This window comes from Glycine max, chromosome 19 (assembly GCF_000004515.6).
Source record: "Glycine max cultivar Williams 82 chromosome 19, Glycine_max_v4.0, whole genome shotgun sequence".
NCBI classification, from domain to species: Eukaryota; Viridiplantae; Streptophyta; class Magnoliopsida; order Fabales; family Fabaceae; genus Glycine; species Glycine max.
The window spans coordinates 3,243,422-3,257,627 of record NC_038255.2 but is presented as its reverse complement, the minus strand read 5'-3'; the positions used below and the strand labels follow the sequence as shown (position 1 = coordinate 3,257,627).

The 14,206-nt window shown below is 29.1% G+C and overlaps 2 protein-coding genes across 2 annotated transcripts; one reads left to right on the top strand and one right to left on the bottom strand.

The window, feature by feature from the left end:
* Nucleotides 1-321: 321 nt before the first annotated feature.
* LOC102666644 (SNF1-related protein kinase catalytic subunit alpha KIN10) lies at nt 322-1,910 on the top strand. The gene is made up of 2 exons (XM_006603817.4): nt 322-1,322; nt 1,684-1,910. The coding sequence occupies exons 1-2, from the start codon at nt 1,107-1,109 to the stop codon at nt 1,762-1,764; spliced, it is 297 nt and encodes a 98-aa protein (XP_006603880.1). The 5' UTR covers nt 322-1,106; the 3' UTR covers nt 1,765-1,910.
* A 2,160-nt stretch (nt 1,911-4,070) lies between these two features.
* LOC100790398 (ethylene-responsive transcription factor ERN2) lies at nt 4,071-6,202 on the bottom strand. Its single transcript, XM_003554853.4, has one exon. The coding sequence runs from the start codon at nt 5,621-5,623 to the stop codon at nt 4,364-4,366; it is 1,260 nt and encodes a 419-aa protein (XP_003554901.1). The 5' UTR covers nt 5,624-6,202; the 3' UTR covers nt 4,071-4,363.
* Nucleotides 6,203-14,206: the final 8,004 nt, after the last annotated feature.

The window sequence follows — 14,206 nt, the reverse complement described above, 5'->3', positions numbered from 1 at the left end:
TCCCTTGATAATCCATATACCCTGTGCTGTGGTGTCCAACAACTGGAGAAGCAACTTCGCCGGAATGCATACGGTTGAAACCAGAATCCTATGCAGTCACATATAAAAGCAAAACTAATAAGCCTATCCCATTCTAAGAAGACAAAAATGTAATTTATGAAGCCCAGATACTCCAAAAATGGAAAAGTATCAATGTTGCACCCGTGTTGGATACCAATACTCTTTGGATACTTCCTGATATGTATCCAAAGTATCCAATCTTTTTTAGTTATTCCCATTCTAAAAAGACAAAAATGCAATTTATGAAGCCCAGATACTCCAAAAATGGAAAAGTATCAATGTTGCACCCAATACTCTTCGGATACTTCATGATATGTATCCAAAGTATCCAATCTTTTTTAGTTATTTTTTCAACTTTTTTCTAGGCTACTTCTCAGTACTTCTTGGATACTTCCTGATACATATCCAAAAAGTATCCAATCTTTTTTATTTGTTTTTTTAGTACCCAAAAAGTTTGCCTTAAAACCTTGTGCAGCCATGCTTTCCCTCATGTTGCGAGAGGAATTGGAGTAGTTACTCCTTTATTCATTCTTTGATGAGAAACAAAAGGATCCAAAAAGGGCTGAATATTTGGTTTATGTGCATTCCAACCTTCGACTTTTGTCTAGAAAAGATGAAGGGTATATTTTGTATAAAAAAGGAGAGACAAGTTTGTGGGACATTAGTGGAGATATACAGGATCCACTTGATGATGGTGCTAGACTTCTTAAATTGGCAAAATTGTCTCTCTTGATGAACTAAACTTAGAAGCAATGTTTTTTCTCTTCTGAATGATGGTAACAGAAAAGAGAAGAATGATAACATTACTATTAGACAGTAATTTAGTAATGATGCTTTTGAATTGTACACTATTGCATAGAGTCAATACTTGTTCTGAGTTCTACCGAAGATGCTTTTATTGATACAGTTAGCCAAATTTCTCCATTATTAATAGTTGCTATAGAAATACTGAATATTCTGATGTACTTGTTTTGACAGTTACTTGTGACTGAGGTCTTTGTTAGTTTGTTAACTTGTGATAGTCTCGAGCCCAACCGCGTGAAATAATGACTGAGGTCCTTAAAGCTCTACAAGAATTAAATGTTTGTTGGAAGAAGATTGGACACTATAACATGAAGTGCAGATGGGTTGCTGGCACTGCTGGTCATCATGAAGGAATGATTAACAATTCTGTGCATAGTAATCATTACTTTGGGAATGATTCGTGCATTATTGAAAATGAAGCTGTTTCTAAGTCAAATGTGGTCAAGTTTGAAGTGCAGGTGATTATCCTGATAAGCATAATATCTATTGTGCTTGGATTCAAATGATATGTTTAATTACTGGCTTAGTAGTATCTTTTTCATTGTTTTAAGATAGTGGAAGGATCTTCGGACTATTTCCCTTCCTCCCAATTTTTGTTTTGTTTTTGAATACTAGACAATTAGAGTCATTCTTTGGTTCTTTGGGTGTGCAATATACTAATCCTTTCATTGCAATGACTAGTATGCTATTATTGCATATTGCATACATTTGGCGAATGAGATTTTCTTGAATGACTAATTTTTATAGATATTGGGTAGTGCTATTCTTTTTTTTTTTTTTACTTGAGCATTCTCAAACTCATGTTAATTTCTTTGACAGCTTTACAAAACTCGTGAGGAGAAATACCTACTTGATCTTCAAAGGGTCCAGGGCCCACAGTTTCTTTTCTTGGATCTTTAGGGCAGTCTTAATGAGTTATGATTAGCCAAGTTGCTTGATCCAAGTGGTATGTATTGCTATGTGATGAGTTATGATTAATCAAGCTGCTTGATCCATGTGTTATGCATTGCTATGTGATATGAGTAAGGTGGGTTGTTGCTTTTCTACCTTCATGGCATGTTGCATTTCCATTTTAGTCGAGACAACTTAGAAATGGATTAGGCTGAATGTTAATAAGTACACTTAAGACATTGGTTTAGGAATTAAAGTAGAAACTTTTAATAGAATAGTATCAAAAATATATATTGTGTTTTTCAATATATTTTTTTTTTGTTGATTCATCAACCAGTGTACATAAAACATTTAGTAATGTACTGCTTGCAACACAAAACGATTGCTGAAAAGGTTTCTTTTTTCTTTTTAATATTGGTAGGTCCGGGGATAAATTGTCTAAACTGATATAGAAATTAATTTAGCAAAGAAAGTGAAACGGTTATTTGCTTAGTGATTAATGTGGTTATGCATTAGGTTGTTTTGAATTGCAGTGTAGCCCCGTAGGGAAGAAACGATGCAAAAAGTAAAGAACAATACTACGTAAATGTAAAGGCAAATACCATGTCTCCTCTTTTATGAAAGAAATAAATAACTAATTTATAAAATAATAATAAAAATATTTATATTAGTTAATTTAATTAATAATATGATATATTTAAATTTTATTCTAAAAATATCTACATAATTAAATGATTTAAAGAATTAATATATTTAATAACACTACATAATTCAAAAGATAATTTTCCGATTAATATATGTGACTTTACATTATTAATTAATTGGTCGATGAATACATCTTACATAGATAATGAATCCGTGTCTAATTAATAGACTTTTCAATAAATTAAAAACATAAAAGAAACTTGATAGTTAATTCATTAAAAAATTGTATGTTTCTTATAATTAGAAAGAAAATTTTCAACAAAAAAAGGAGAGAAAGAAATATATATTCTAATTTGTTTCTTATATAAACAACAGATATAGTATTAACGAATGAGATGATTTGGTTCTTTTTCGTGATTCCCTTCGTATCATTTAGCATTTTTCTTTAATTTGTATTACAGATTCAGGCACAATTTCAAACCAAGAAAAATAATGATTGATTGGATAGATAAAATTTAAGGGGTTTGATGATAAACATTATTGTTAGTAATTACTATTTATGTTATTTTTATAAGAAACAAGTTATAGTACTTGTTTCTTATAATAAGAAATGAAGACAGTATTTAATAAGTGAACGGTATACTTTTTTAAAATAAAAAAAAAACTGACAAATTATGTGGATATTAAAATTACTATCAGATTTAAAATAAAATAAAAAAACTAATCGGTCTATGGATAATATGATCATACTAAAAGCAATATCATATATATAGCGATATGTTAGTTTATAAATTGGTATGGCATCATAGTTTGTTCTATAGGCTTTCACATGAAAGCAAAACATAATAATAATATTTTAACATGAATTTTAATCATTAATGACTTAGAAATGTTTGGTCTCAACTTAATGTGTGAATAAATTAAGTTACTTGAACTATTTTATTAAATTCATTTGCTTAGCAAAAATAAAGAAACACTAAAAACTAAGCTCAATTATATAAATGAATTAATTTTGAATTTTGTGCATTTGGTATTAAAAGTTCACATATAATATCGAAGCATGCATTTATTGAACAAAATTTGTAATTTTAGATAAAAAAAAGACAAAAATAATAATTTACATTTAGCTAGTTCTTATATAAGTTATATTTTATCAGAAGAGTTGTAGTTTTTATCTATGAATACTCGATCTCTACCTATTATTGCTTCATATTTTGACATACACTTACACAATACTAAATTAATGGATTTATAAAATACATTAAGCAGAGATTTTATAAAGAAAGTTATAAATGAATTAAACAAATTAAATTCAAGTTCTATAAATTTTTTAAAACAAGTGAAGTTTAAACTTTAAATTTGACTCATTCAAATAAAAGTTTATTTGGGTAAGCTTATTCAGAATGATTGTTAGGAGAAGAAAATAAAATAAAAATGAAATAAAATTCTCCATAAGATAAAAATCACTTTTGCATGAGTTAATTTATAAAAAATTGTCTTATATAATTTCTCTAAAAGAGGAGAGAACTTTTACAAATTAACTAATGGAAAAACTAATTTTAACTTTTGAAAAACTGATGCAGAAAAATATACTTTCATCTTTGTGTTGACAAACATTATAGAATGTTAATGATAAGAAAACTTTTCGCAAATTGCTGGGATTTCAAATTCAATATCTACAGAGTTTCTGTTTGACTTGAATGATAACAAAATAAGAACTTTGACACAAGTTCAAATTATGAATGAAGTAAGAAAAACTTCAAATTCAATATCAATACTAGCTTCTGTTACAGGTTCTAATTCAATATAATGTTACTCATTGATACTAGGAATTATGAATGAAATAAGAAAATTTAAATCATTTCGATTAGCAGAAGATATTACTTCATGCTTACTACAAAGTCTAATGTTACAACATAGTTGTTCTCAGCATAACTAATGTTACAGAAAATTAATGATATTCTTAATTGAATGAACCATTTTCAAGTAAGTTAACAAAGCAAATAGGAGGAAGATCAAGTGAATTCCAAAGTAACAGTTCCCCATCAACACTTGAAGAATCCATGTCAGGTGATGTATGTTGGTGTTCTTGTTCCTTTTTCCTATCCATTGTTGCCATGAACTCTTTCTCCTCCTTATTCTTCTCAAGCTTGTTTTTGCTACAAGCCATTTGAAGGCTTGTTAATTGATCAGCTAGTCCTCTTCCCTTCATGTTTCCGGATTCAAGTTTCAACTTCAAGCATTCAGGTATTCCATTGAAGGCATAGAGAGAAGCTGAGAACTTCCTCTCATAAGTCATTCTCTTCATCACAGCTCTAAGCATTGAAGGCTCATCATCGTAGTTCTCATTCTCAGGCTCCACAGGCTCCTCCTCCATCTCTTCAGCCATCTCAAAGGGAGAATAGTAACTAGGTGGAGCAATGTTGTCCAGAAACCTAAAATCATGGACATCCAAATTAGTACTTTGCACACCCAAATCATTTCCTTCTTCTTCACTGTCCTCCACTCCTGAATTGCTGTCATTGCTTGAAGTCTGTGGTGTCACATTGCTTGATTTGTATTGCAATTGCATATCCATTTTTGTCCCACCATCTTTTTTAGTTAAGCATGACTCAAAGCTACTAGTAATGTAGTCAATTTGTGCAGTGTTGTTGATGAAGTCATTGTTGCTTGTGCTATAATCTTCAGGGTCATTGAGGAAATCAGTGAATTGGTCAATTGAGAATTGTGTTGAACCTTCTCCATATGCATCAACTTGTTGGTGGTGTTGCATTTGTTGGTGGTTGATGAGAAGTGAGGTGGACGAGGACGAGGACGAGGAACAAGCGTTGTTGTTGTTGTTGTTGTTTCTTTCTTTAAGCCTTTGAAGGAGGAGATTGGTTATCTTTGAGGAAAGAGCTGGACTTGTGGAGGATTGAGAGCAAGGCCAGAAGTTAGTCCTCGTGTTGGCACCGCGAAGCAAGCAAGCAGCCTCATCATAGGCTCTTGCAGCTTCCTCAGCAGTGTCAAAAGTTCCCAACCACACTCTTATCTTCTGAATGGTGTCTTTGATCTCAGCCACCCATCTACCTGATGGCCTTTGCCTTACACCAACAAACCTCTTCCTTGCTCTTTGCACCCCTCCAAGTGCTGCAGCTTGTTTCATCATCTCATCCCAACCCAAGGTTCCCTCACATAGTTCTCCCTCTTCCACCACTTCAACAACCTTTCTCTTCCTTGCCATCTACCCCCTTTGAACTCTTTTTGTTTCTTCAATTGGTTAGGCTTATAAGCTGATTCTTTAAGGGTACTAAGCTTGGTTTGTTTGGTTAAACCCTTAAACTTATAAGGTGAGTATTAGAATTTAGAGGACACTGAAGTTTGGTTGCTATGTTTTGCCTTAGCTGGTTGGTGCTTTTATATGTGGTTTAAGGAAGTGAGTGATCCTTTGAACTAGTTGAGTTTTGGATATGACCAAGTCACACTGATTAATTGGTTTCATATATTTGTTTCTTTATGATTTCGGCTTCTATATCCAAACATTTGGCGGTTTCTCAGGCTTTGTAATTAGTGCAGCTTGTTTTGACTTGGCCAAAGGGTACATAGATTTATTTCTCTTGTGAGATCTTGTTTGAGAACTTCAGCATATTCTATACCAAAGTGTAGGCCTGAATTGGTCATTACAACTTCTTTTAATCTTTTCCATGTGATCCAAAGCTAGCTACAGACTAAATTATTGTGATCTATGATCTTTCTTTAATTTCAATTTTTATTTTCTGCCCAAATTCTACCACTTTGTCCAAGGCAAGAAGTGAAATGTGAGACAGAGTTTCACACTCAGTTGCCAAGAAAGACACCAACAAAAACAACCCGAGTAGCTAAAACCTATGGGCTTATACAGAAGGAACTAGAATACTTGTCCATCTACTGTTAATGCTTGGATTTTACCTTTATAGTTTGATTTTTATATTTCATTATCAACTCTGATTTCCCATAACTAGACTTGTTGGTAGTTTATGAACTTTTTCTATGTATCCGTTCATTTATGTTTGGTCTAGCCAATAGAATGAGAGTTAAAAACAAAAGTACATTGAAGATTGGTAAGTTTAGGAAATCAACTAATCAAGGCTCTTAGATACTTATCAACATTTTTTTAATCCTAGTCGAGAATGAGAGATATCTTTTAAGGTATAAAAATCATTTAAGAAACTGATTTCTTTCGACTGATACTCGTTTATACACATGAACTTGAAAATCAAATTTCTAACTATATACTTAAAGAACATGATTATTTATCAATTATATCGCACTATATTATACTATATTAGTTTTAGATACTTATTAACTAGCAAACAGAAATATTTACTCAACAGTAATAGGAAAAGTCTCTTTCATACGAAAACAAGGTCCCTTCATTATTGTTTATCAATCATAACCATACAAAAAACCTAACTAATGTTTTGTGTTCGTCATTGATGATGAATGTCAAGCAATGCGATTCCCCCAATGCCCCACCATGGACAACATGCCAAGTCTAACCCCACTTGAAATCTTAAAGAATGTGATTTTCTTCAAAAACTTTTTGTAATGTCGTCATCAAGCATTGATTGATCAATTATTTATGTGATCACCAAATATTTTAATGTGCAAAGCTTTTATGGGATTTTCGTCATGCAGCCACCAGAGATGGTGACATTTCTGGACCAACATTGGAATCATCTTCTTGTGAAATATTATCGATTGATGCTCATAACATATATCAAACATCAAATGCAAATAAAGCAAAAACCATGGCTAATTTTACAGATCTAATTTTGCATTTCTTTAATGAAATTTAATTAGAATACAATGTACTAACAGTGTTTTAAATTGTCACTTAAGCATATAAATTGTTATGCATAATAAAAATGCTATTTTTTTTGTAATAATTACTTAAAAATCATAATTATATCTAAGGTGATTTCTCATTAATTAATAATGTAAAAAAAATATACTGAATATGTATTAAAATCAAAATTTTGGTAATAAATATTTTAATTCTATTTTACCCTTTAAAGCTTGAAGTTTATTTGATATATTAAATCATATATAGATTTTTATAATTAAGAACTATTAATTTTTATAACAACTAATTTAATTAAAAGTTGTGCTTGGAAAATTCTAACTGATTGAATTTTTTTATAATATATAAAAATTTAACTCTTAAAACTTGAGATTTTCATTAAGCTCAGCAAACCTTTTGTTCTCCATTTGAGATCATTTCATTTGCTTTGACTTTCTAGGAATCTAATATTGTCTTGATAAGAACAAACGATAAATGCTGAAGAAAAATGCTTATAGTCTTATTATAATAATTAATAGTAATTAATTAATTAATTTGAATGATGGTGACTTGTGAGAAAACGAATCGCACTGTACCGTTACTTGAAATGATACGCAAACCAATTTTTAAAAAAAATGTTAAAATGACGTGAAGATGAGACAAATTTGGCCTTTTTCGCTGTTTACTAGTGTTTATTTTATCAACACATTGATATTAACTAATATCTTGCCTTTGAAAAAAACTAATATCATTGCTTCCTGTTTACATTTTAATTCTTAATACCATTCTTAAGCCATCACCTAAAGCATCCTACAATATTTAAATTCATAAAACAGAAGAAATTTTCCTAAGAACGAGTTTTAGAGTTTTCGTAATATCTTCTTTAAGTGAAAAAAAAAGTAGCATCCGGCATAATTGGAAGAAATCCTCTAACAAGGAATTTGTTAGAAAGCCCTCATCTATTAAATGCATATTTGGTTTAGTTTATAGAATCTAAAGATTTGACTAATTCACATGTTTAAAATTTTAACCAATATAAAATAAATTTTTAAAAAAATGCGTACTCCTCTTTTAACTAAAAGTTACCATAAGCGAGCGTTTATGTGTTAATAGTGGTTAGAGAACAAGCTAAAAACATGATGCAATCCTTATATTTTAAAGTTTAAATTTCCTTTTACATGTTTGGATTTATGTCTATCTATTATTAACGTTCATCAACTTAAAGAATGTCCCTTGCTTTTGTGTCATTTTGACACGATTTTACCATGTTAAACACACACTAATTAAGAAACTCTCTTAATCACACATCATTTATAAAAAAAAATCTTGTTTAATACGATTTTTTTGTATAAAAATTCATGGAAGGCAATTGTAATTTCCATTTTTTTTATCTGTTCTTGTGGGTATTCATGAGTTTCATTTTTCTTCAAATTGTAATCTTCCAATTGCTTTTAATGACTTATAATCTTTGATATTCAGATTTCCAAAGCCAACCTCATTCATGAGCTTAATTTTCTACCTTCTTTTTTTTTTCTTGAATACTTCTTGGACAATAAAAACATATTCTCTAAAAGAAGTACCAATTTGGTTCATTTAATTTGTACTGAGTCTGGTAGAATCTGAAATTGTCTTAGTAGCAACTAATGTGCAAGTCAGAGGAAAAAACAAAAATATGAAAAAGAAAAGGAAGACATATAATTGGAGAGTTTGCTTCCATCAACAATCAAAGGAGACAAAGTCCTTCATATAACGACAAAGTTTGCCTTTATGTCCTTTATTCAAATTTTTCCTTTGATATTAACTAACATCACTTTCTTTCTCTCCCTCTATATAATCATCCTATTTTTTATCCATAATATTGGCTCACAAGTCTCAATCACCAAAAAAGTGTATGTGTCATATAATTAAGAAAATAATTGAAGGAATAAATTTTCACTTTTTTATTAAAACTATTGTTAACAACTTTCTCAAGAGTGCGCCTAGCTATAGTTTCTTCTTCTTTTTTTAATTTTTAATTTTTAATTCTTAAAAATGAAGAACAAAACTAGCAGAATCAGAATATGCCTTCTTCTAGCGTACATGAATGGCTAATTATGAGGTGTTTAATTATTCTTTTTTTTTTAAAATTAAAAAAAAAAACATCCATCCAATAATCGCATATTAAGGATGAGTTTTGATGTTTCTAACGTAAAGCTATGCATATATTTACTAATAATTCATATGTTTTAAGAAGAGATCAATTACAATAACTATTATAGATCTCCTGATACTCACGGATAAAAAAAATAATAACTACATGAACAGTCAAAACTTAAAAAAAAATGAAATCATAAATTGTTGGATGAATATAAAAAAGTTACAGTTACATATATCAAAATTAAACCTTAAATTTAACTAAACCGTCAGAGGAAGATGCCATTGATTGTTGACCAACCTCCCCTTCTTCCACGTGGAAGCCTTTTAACGAATCAATTGTCTCCATTTTAGTAGAATTGTATTCAAACATTGTGAAAATAGACAGAGTTTCAAAAAATTTCTTACGGAATCAGATTTGATTAATATATGAGTGTGTTTGATCAATTCAATTTCATGTAGTTTTTTTATGACTGAATTTTATATATATACAACTTTATTATATATTTCAGAAAAAAACAGTGTTGATATTATTTTAGCTGAAACTTGTATAAAAAAAATTATTGAATTAATAAATTAATTTTAGAGAAATAAAAAAATGTTAGGATGATGTGTAGAAAGATACAAACTTAACCTTTATGTTATTTATTAATGTTTTAATTTTCATTTTCAATCATACTAAAAAAATAATGATCAATAAGGGAGTTTGAGTGATTAATATTAAACTAATGTTAGTGCAACAACCTCTTTATTTATTATTATTTTTTAAATAGATTTCTAAGACTATTTACATTACATAATTATTTATGAGTTACTTATTATAATTTTGTGGGTCTTACCATTTCATATAAATTTAAGTATTTTAAATAAAAATTCACTCTTATGCTAAGATTACTAAAATAAGTGCTTAAATTAATTTTATGGATCATATACTTGAAAATATATTATTTATGATATAATATTATTAAGCGTGCAATGATTGCTTATAAGCAATTGCTATTATATAAACATCTTCATATTATATACTTCAATAATAAATAAATAAATTAAGTAATTTTATTTAATATTAAACAACTCATGTAAATATCCCATTAAAATTCCTCTAAGCAATCAATCCATATCTAAAATTAATAGTTTGAATTCAGATAAACTATGTTACGGTAAAAGCCAGCTCACTAGGGTCAGTCTAGTTGGGTTGTGTGAAAGATGAGGTGCTTTAGAGTTTTAGGTTACTTTAGGTATTGAAAATGGATTTTATTTGCATATAATAAGTAAAATATGTAACAATTTCCTTGGTGAAATTTAAATAGGAATAAACATTAATATTAGAAATCCCTTTTACAATAGCTAGAATCCAATGACTATCTCTAATTTAAATGATTGTTAGGCTTGTATCATAAATATTTATAGAGAAAAATCTCAATCACTAAATAGATAAAAAAAAATCTTCTTAAGGATAGTCAAGGCTCAGGAATCATCAATGAAAGAGAATACGCATACACGTACACATACACAACATTTAAAAAAAAAATCCAAATTTTATTAAAATTCCTAAATCAAAGATTCATGGGTTACATAAAAAATCACCTAACCCTAACATAGGTTTTAGCTAGACATAAGCAAGGAAAGATAAAGAGGAAGAAAGAAAGAACTTCCATTAACACTTAAAAATATGTGAGCTTCCACCCTCTTTGTGTCCATAAAACTCTTGTAGAAAGAGAGGAAGAAAACTCAAGACGACAACCCCAAATTATAGAATAAGAGAAAAATATGTCTAATTCTATATTTTCTAATCATTTCATATGAATAATCAACCCACAAAACACAAAAAAACCATAAGGTGGGCTAGCTTACTCAACTCACCAACTCGTCTTATCTCGCTAATCTAATAAGTTATCGATGAGTCGAGATGGATTAATATGACGCACTATTATTTTTTAATATACATTATTAATGTCATCTTTTCCCTAATTTCTTAAGTATAGGGTTTCTATTTTCAAATTCCATTTCGTAAATTGTAATCTCATAGCACAAAAAATACACACAATACAGTACAGGGAATTGTCTTTCCTCGTGCTTAAGCTCTGCTTTTCCAAACACAACAGAAGACCCTGTTAAAGTTTGCATTTGTGCTCACATTCAATTTCAAGCAAGCTTGTGGCCTAATGTTGTGATTTTGCTCTTGTGGTTACATTAAATTTCTTTTTTTCTTTTTTATTTTGATGAGGCAGTCTACCATCCCACCCATTTATGGGTAGGTGTTAAGACAATAGAATCAAATCATTCATGAGAAGAGCCAATTTAGAAATAATTCTAGTAAAACTGTCAAGTCCTATTGTAACCAATAAGAGAAAATCAAGGAGTAATATTAGAAGTCAATTCAAAATTTAGATCCCCTGTACTCTATATATATGGAATATATGTATGCTGTGAATATTAATATGCAAATAATATCCTAGATTAACTCTCTCATTAATGGTTTGATTCTATTATCTTAATAATGTGCTACAACTTTTGATTTACTCATAGTAAATAGGCCAATCCGTTTGTACCCCTTTTTTTCATGAACTAGTGGTGAGTCGGGTCAAAATGAACTTAGTTGGCCTGCATTACCACCCTTATTGGTTTTGTGTACAACAAATCTACAATTTAGTTATCCAACTACTTCACATATCATGTAAGGTCCAAACATAAATATATTGTCACTTCATCCGAGAGCATGCTCAATTTTTTTTTTTCTTTCTCAAGTTAGTACATGTCAACTCTCACGAGCAATTAGTTGATTCTTAACCAAAACTTTACTTAAATAATTCTCTGTGTCTCTCTTATCTTTAAGTTGGGACTTTACAATATTTACCTCTCAACTTGAGGGGAAGCATTAGTTCAATTAAGAGTTTGTTTAGTTCGTTGTAATAAGTTATATTTATTAAATCAACAGATATATATTTTATATATAAGTTAAATGTATCAAAACTAAATGAAATTTTCAACAATAATTCATATTCTCTAGATTTTTCCTTCAATTAATATCATCTACATGAAAACAAAATCAGTTAATGTTTTGGATGGGGCAAAAACGTCAATATTCATACTAATTAATAAAAGGCGCTTTTTATAATTGTTAAAAAAAAACATCTCCATACCTCAGTTTTTTATTTTTATATATATACAGTAACACATGACCCACCAAATGGTAGCTTGAAATCCATTATTAGACTAGAAACTAGAAAGGAAAAAAAAAATCAATAATCTCTGTCAACAGTCAACACTTAAATTTGTGGCAAAAATTTGATCAGATTCAAATCCATAAAAGAGATGGTTGAGCTATACTATTGGCAATATGGCAAAGTTTTGAATTCTGAGCTATATATTACTGCACGAAATGAATCGTTAACGCCAAGTATAATACATGAAATTTTTAATGCCATTGTTAGATTAATTAATCAGTTGGAGCTTCACTGCTTGACAAATGAAAGACAATAATAACTAATGCCATGCAAGATACACGAGTCAGTTACTAAGCAAGCAAGAAAGAAAACTTTCACGGTTTGTTAATCACATTTCATTTTGATTTGAAGATATAAGATTCATTTGATGGCAAGTAAAAGGTGAAAGAAGAGAAAGATAGGTGATGGATTTGAATTTTCTCCTCGACAAAAACTAATTAACTAACCAGTAACATTTGCTGATAAAAATATTTCAATTTGATTCTCCAAGCGAGAGATTCACTTTTCATATACAAGAGTATATAATAGTTGATACTTAGAACATCAATAGTTATAATTATAATTATAATAAAATAAGAATATACGTACATGTATGACTAACTATGATATAGGGCAGATTTCATCCAAAAAGTATTATAAAAAAATTATCAACAAATGATTGGTTTAAGAATTATATATTTGATTTTCTTTATAAAAAAAGTTTCAAATTCAAATTTTGTGTATGAAAAGTATTTTCTAACAACAATGTTTATCCCATGATATTGTAAATGTTATATGATTGACTAAAATATACTTATGGTCTAAGAAAATTAACTAGGATTAACTAGTTACATTTTGTATTATTGGTTTTTCAATTAATAGTTAAATCAATAAATATTATTAACAAAATCTATATCCATCTATATATAATATTAAATCTCTTCTACAAGTTGTTGTATGACATCTTTCTGAATTTTCATTTTGTAAATTCCTTTAATTTATTTCTTCATTTATTTTTCATTAACCTTTCATTTATTTCATCTATATGTTTCTTGATATTTTTTTTATTCTTTATCATATGATGTTTTTTAGTTATTTTTTAAAAATAGCAATAAAAAACAACTTTTAATAAATTTAAAAAATCTGATATATATATATATATATATATATATATATATATATATATATATATATATGAAATTAACAAAAACATGGAAAATAATAATAAAATGATATATATTGTTGAGGGGTCTACTTCGACCAACATATCAACGTAAGTGACAAGGCCCTTTAGTTATATTGACAAATTATGCCTTTATACAATTTATTTAGTTTCTATCATCTCTTTCACATAACTACCGCCACAAGCAAGCATCAATCACCAAAAATGTGTGCGTGACATATGAAGAGTAAAAAACTACACTAAAAGCTATAACTTCTTAATTATTGTTAAGACTCAAGTTGCAAACAATTTCTCCATTGCGTGCTTCTTTTTTATATTCTCAATAGTTGAAACACTGGCAGCACAATAGAATATGCTTCCCCTTGCTTATCAATGAATGGCAAATTAGCAATTGTTTATTCACTTTTATAATGACTATATAGAAGAAAAATGTCAGATATAAATTTGACTGAAACTGCTGGTGACAGGCATGGTGATTGTTGT

What these genes read in the sequence shown, in the direction of transcription:
- LOC100790398 (XM_003554853.4), bottom strand. Translation starts at nt 5,623, where the DNA reads ATGGCAAGGAAGAGAAAGGTTGTTGAAGTGGTGGAAGAGGGAGAACTA.
- LOC102666644 (XM_006603817.4), top strand. Translation starts at nt 1,107, where the DNA reads ATGACTGAGGTCCTTAAAGCTCTACAAGAATTAAATGTTTGTTGGAAG. An exon ending in TGGTCAAGTTTGAAGTGCAG is followed by an intron (nt 1,323 to 1,683) that starts GTGATTATCCTG and finishes TTTCTTTGACAG; the next exon opens with CTTTACAAAACTCGTGAGGA.